Source organism: Myotis lucifugus, unplaced genomic scaffold (genome assembly GCF_000147115.1).
Source record: "Myotis lucifugus unplaced genomic scaffold, Myoluc2.0 scaffold_573, whole genome shotgun sequence".
Classification (NCBI taxonomy): Eukaryota; Metazoa; Chordata; class Mammalia; order Chiroptera; family Vespertilionidae; genus Myotis; species Myotis lucifugus.
In genome coordinates this window covers 193,709-199,413 of record NW_005871621.1, presented here as the reverse complement: position 1 = coordinate 199,413, position 5,705 = coordinate 193,709, and the positions used below count along the sequence as shown (strand labels likewise).

At 54.3% G+C, this 5,705-nt stretch overlaps 1 protein-coding gene and 1 long non-coding RNA gene across 2 annotated transcripts in view; one reads left to right on the top strand and one right to left on the bottom strand.

The window, feature by feature from the left end:
• The window catches only part of LOC106694686, a 24,445-nt gene that overhangs the window by 15,895 nt on the left and 2,845 nt on the right, over positions 1-5,705 (top strand). The gene's annotated exons all lie outside the window — the stretch shown is intronic.
• NFIL3 (nuclear factor, interleukin 3 regulated) overlaps positions 989-5,705 on the bottom strand; it is an 11,825-nt gene continuing 7,108 nt past the window's right edge. The window contains exon 2 of the mRNA XM_014446779.2: positions 989-5,244. Coding sequence (XP_014302265.1) covers positions 3,719-5,092 — 1,374 coding nt within the window. The 5' untranslated portion in view covers positions 5,093-5,244 and the 3' untranslated portion in view covers positions 989-3,718. The remainder of the gene's footprint in view (positions 5,245-5,705) is intronic.

The following is a 5,705-nucleotide window of genomic DNA, read 5'->3' as shown; positions in this document are numbered from 1 at the left end:
GGAGTATTTGTGCCTTGAAGATAACAAATAGAGTTCTTAGGAAGTAGGCAGTAGGAAATAGGTGTTCAGAGAGCAGTTTCACTGAGTCCCAGAGAGAAGGCCTCTCCCACCAGACACGTCCTGCGACGCCCCTCCCCCTGAGGCCTGCCCTCGGCCGCTGCAGGGCCCGGGCCAGGGCCACTCTGCAGCTCGCAGCCTTTTCCCGCTCCCGGGCCTGGCTTCTGGCTGCCACGGGAGCTTTGGCGAGTTAACCTCTCGGTCTCAATGTTCTCCTTTATAGAATGGGCACAGCAGCAAAAATAACAAGGAGACACTGTGGCCACAGGAGGGTGTGCCGATGGGGGGCTCCGTGGGGATGCCTGCTGCACTCCACAGGGGCCAGGGCTGAGCCGCAGGCCTGCCTCTGTGAGCCCACACGCACACCCTCTGCTCCTGCTCGCCTGTGCAGGGCAGTGGAGAGAAACGCACCGTTTCTGCCACAGTGTCCCACGGCTGACCCGTGGCTGCCCACCTCCGTGCCCCGTGGGGGCGGCCCTGGAGGCAGCAGCTTTGCCGGCCGCGGTGCCCCCGCCGGACAGCACCTTCTGGGAGTGTTTGACTTCTGCTGCTCGCCTGAGTGCAGTGACGGGTTCATTCGGCTGTAAACCATCCTACATCGTCTATGAGCTTTTCGAGCGGAGGGGGAGGCGCAGCGTTCCTCAGCTCACACCATGACAGAAGGACTGGGGAGAGGATTGCTAGTTTATGCCATCCTTTTATGTATTTACTTTTTAAATGTTTGTTTGTTTTTGTTTTGTTTTGTTTTTTTTATTTCAGAGAGGAAGGAAAGGGAGAGATAGAAACATCAATGATGAGAGAGAATCATTCATCAGCTGCCTCCTGCACGCCCACACTGCGGATCGAGCCCACAACCTGGGCATGTGCCCTGATTGGGAATAAAACCTTGACCTTCTGGTTCACAGGCCGACGCTCAATCACTGAGCCATGCTGGCTGGACATCCATTTATTTTTAAGGTGTAACGTTTTGAACATCATCCCAACCACATCTTAGATTCTTGAAATCATAGTAAAACTGACTAAGGAGAGGGCATCGGGGGACACGCTCACTAGGCAGCGCTCCCAGCAGCTGCTCAGAAGACGCCTTCCGGCTGCGGCCACACTGCCCGCCACCCTCCTCCCACAGAGCTCGGCCCTGCCGTTCGGCCAGTCCGCCTGTCCTTCCCCCCTCCCAGGACCTCAGAGAAGAAGGGTCATCCCTCTTGGGGGAAATTTATCAAGTTTTCGTAACACGTTCTCTTTCACAGGGTGCATTGAGCGCCGGCTGCTGCGCCTCTGGGCCGCGGGCAGGACGCTGCCTTCGTGTCTGGACGCTGTCTGTGTTGCCATAGCCAACGTGCCACTGGGCGTGATGCGCAAGCTGCAGGGAACTGAAGCCCCTCCATATGCCTAGTTATCTTACTGTTTTTCCCCGACTGTGAACTTAGCCAGCCTCTAAATTTTTTAAATTTAATACATTTCCTTTATCAAGGGAGATACCGCCCCCCCCCAAAAAAAAAACAACCAAACACCAAACATGTAAAAACCCAGGGTGCTAGAAATACAAACCAATTCATTCAAATTCAAGCTCCCCGGACACTGGTCACAAACCCTCGTGAGGTGCCTGTGAGCACCAAGTCAGGGAGAGGGCCAGGAGCGAGGCCACGGGAACGAGTGGGAAAGGCCCTCCGAGGCCCTAGTGGTCACCCTCACGCCTTCCCAGTGACAGTGCAGACCTACCCGGCCCAGGCACCCACGCTGCTCCATGCCCTGGGAATCGGCGGCGGACGCGGCGGCGATGCTGCTGGCTGTCCTGGCGAGAGTGGAGAGCAGGACCTGCGCATCTGTGCGAGCAGAAGGCTGTGCAGTGGGCTCAGCTCCATGGAGGGCTTTGGTGGGGGCCGGGGGGTCTAGGCGGGTCCAGCAGCAGCTTCCGCTCCTCTCGGTCCTGGTCCGAGTCCTGTAGCAGCACCCCATGCCAGGCTGCGTGTGCAGGGACCTACATTTTTTTCATTTAACATAGAAACCTAACTTTCCACTGGATCCCTATTATAACTCATGTTGTTAGTCACTCCATCCATTCCAGACGGTTAAATGCTTTTGGGTTCTGATTCCCATCCAATATCTAAGCCCCCCTGTGCTTTGCAACATTGGCAAGAGATGGGTTTGCCTCTGGGCCCCACCCAGTCACTAATAAAATACTGAGAGAGAAGGCCGAGGCCAAGGCCAGGAACTCACTTCTCTCAGAGCCAGGAGATTTCAGAGAGAAAAGTGGTCATTGTGGCCAGCAGGACAAAGTGGATGGCACGTGTGTAGCTGGCACTGCCTTTCCGTCAAAGGACTACTTTCTTAAAACATGAAAGTGCAGGAGTTTAACATAAAAACCAGGCTCTTACGCGAGTGGAGCCGTGCCAACACTGCAGACCCTTCAAACGAAGTGCTGCGCCTGGGCTCTTCGGGAGGGCCCGAGGTACAGGTGGCAGCGAGGGCTGGCCGCCGCGCACCCGCTCTGTGACGCCTCAAGCCCCTTGACCGACGTCTGGAGGAGAGAGGTCGGTGGGGAAGAGACAGTTCTGAGGGCGGAGCTATGGACGCCGCTGTGCCTGACCAACAGCACCCACACCCGCCGCGCCGGCGCCAGGGCTGCCGGACAACACGCAGCCTGTGCCTGACAGCACCGACAAATCACCATGATGGTCGGTCTTCTCATCCACTTACTCAGGAGGAGGCTTTCTTCTGGGCTTGTGCATTATAAAGAGTTCTGAACTAGAAATATTATTTATATTCATTGACAAATCATAAAAAACACAAGTCATTACATAGACTCAGACCGTGTATGCCGAAATGTGATAACTGATATGTTCTTTGAAATTTTGGAAACTAAATAAAAACAATCTCATTAGGTTACTACCCTAGATGACTACTCTAGAACTGTTAAGATTTACAATAACATTTTAAAAATGACTTCATCCCTAGTCTTTATTCACCCTTTTAAAAAACCTCTAATTAATAAAGTGGGTCAGTGACTCAACTATTCACACCCATGTGTCATACTTAAAGAGAGATGACTAAAGACAAGCTGATGCCAAAAATATTGGATTTTTCTAGTTAAAAAAATATGAAGAAAACTTAGCTTTAAAGAAAAACAGATAATGGGGAGCAAACTAGCAAAGTAGTCTCAAATGCAACAAAACTCATTGTTACTTTCCCCCTCTCTTTGATTTTCATTTATAGCCGGGGCCAAATTAGAAGAAAAACAAATTATTTGCTGAACTTACACTTCAGTTTTCCCTTACTCAGGGGGGAAGCACCCCTAAATAAGTAAAATGCAGAATACTTAATATCTAAATGGTTTTTCTTTACCCTCAAATCAAGTGCAATGGAGCAGAAATTCTGTGTTTGTCACCAATCCTTTATTGAAACTGGTAACTTCCACACTTTCTAATAGAACAAAAAAAATAATGTTCAGTATATACAGTCTTTTCATGGACTATCTGACTATACACAAGGCAGGGTGATAACACAATCTAATCTTCATAATAATTTGTGCAGAAAAAGAGACCTGACAGACAACGTGTGGACAGTACAGTGAAATGACATCACAGGTCCAGTGAACAGCCTGATACAGAACGCACGCATGGCGGCCAGGGACGCCTCCCGGGAGAGGCTGGTCAGTAGTAATTCACCCCGAGTCGGAAGCAGAGATCTGGTGTGTGGCTGTAAGTCTCTTCAGCGAGACCACCTCTGCAGATAGGTTTGCTAGGCCCTGCTTCAAAAACAAGCTCTCTGGGTCGCACACTTTGTAGCCATTGTCTTTCATTTCAGCAACTCCCGTCTTGAAACTGTTCTGAGTTTTGCCCATCAGTTCTTTCTGATGCCAGTGTTCCGACCGGAGAGACCAGTCTTGGATGTTAGTCACTTGCACTGAAAAAGGCGTGAGGGGGGCATGGCCCGCACTTGGGGCCCCGGGCTTCTCCAGCCCGAAATGCCTCGTGGCCGTCGCGCCAACGGGCGAGGGAAGTTTGTGAGTGGCCTCGAAGTCAGTGTCGAGCGCCTCGACTTTGATCTGCATGGCTTTGGCTTTAATGCGGAGCTTGTGTGGCAAAGCAGAGGAGTTCGCTTCCGGGACTTTAACCACCGTGGCATGTCCATGCTGCAGCTCGAGGGGCGAGTGGATCGGGCCTTTGGGAACCTGCTGCTCATCTTCTCCGTCCGAGGACTTTCCCACGGCACCATCATCAGTTTCCGACGTCCTCGGGGAGTTGCTGGAGGACCGGCTGGCCGGCAGGAGAGGCGGGGAGTGTGAGTAGGCAGGGAAAGAGCTGCCCACGTAGTTCTGATACACGGCCGCCCGGTAGGCGCCGGGGTCGTCCCGGGGCTCTCGGGCATAGCCCTCCAGTTCCACCGGCTCCTGCTTGATGGCCTGCAGCTTGCCGGCAGGACTCGGGCAGCCGCTCTGGCTCCGCACGGCGCCCTCCCGCGCCGGCTCCAGGGAGCCCTCGGCGCCCTCGGCCCGCGCGCCCTGCGGCGAGTGCCTGATGACCGAGATGCAGCTGCTGGCCGCCGGCTCGTCCGCGAAGCCCCCGCCGGGCGCGGCCGGGTAGTCTTGGAAGTACACGGCCGCGGAGTTCCTGAGCTTCTGGATCTCTTGGGCATATGCTGTGGAGCTGATTAAACCAAACTTCAATTTTAGGGAAAGCAGTTCAGCTTTCAAAGTGGCGTTTTCTTCTCCCAGTGCAATTAGTTTGTTCTCCAGCACGAGGTCATTCAGCCGGCGCTTCTCCCGGGACCTCTTGGCAGCCTCGTTGTTCTTGCGCCTTTTCTCCCAATACATGGCGTCTTTCTTTTCATCGGGGATGAACTCCCGCTTCCGCCGGCACGCGGAGGCCTTGCCTTTCCCCACACTCCCTTCACCCAGAAGCAGCTCCTCTCCTGTGGACAAGTCTTCGGAGACGTCAGTTAAGGCCGAACTGAGCACCACCACCTTGTCCGCGCTGCAGCCGGGGTCCAGCGAGGCCTGCTCCTTCTTGACGGCCTGCATCTTCCTCAGCTGCATGGGAGACGCGCCCTCGCAGTGCCGCCGTCCCCGGCGCTCTCAGATGCTGTCGCCCCGCGCTTCAACATCCATCCATGTCCCTCCTCCTGTCCGCCTGCCCTGCCCGGGACAGGCTCCCGCTCTCCCGCCGAGTGGAGTGGGGTCTAGGTGACCTGCAACACAGGAGAAGAAACAGTTATCCATTTGGTGACTATTTACCAGCGATTATGGACAGGAACTATGCCAAGCATTTAGGGCACAGGTCCGAACAAGACGCCGTTTTCCTTCAGAGTCTGCATTCTTAAAAAGGAAGTGCCCCAATTCCGAGACTGTAAGGTTGTCAAGGACAAATCCCCAAGGAGACCTGGGGTGGAGCACTCAGTGTGAGGTCCCCCGGAGTGAGAGAAAACCCCGAGGATGCGGGGATGCGAGGATGCGGGGATGCGGGGATGCGGGGATGCGGGGATGTGGGGATGTGGGGATGCAAGGATGCGGGGATGCGGGGATGTTGAAGATGGGGGGATGTGGAGCATGCGGGGATGTGGAGATGCAGGGGTGTCGAGAATGCTGAAAATCCAGGAATGCGGGGATCAGGGAATTGACATTCCGGTAGGTGAGATCGTGAGATCCTGAT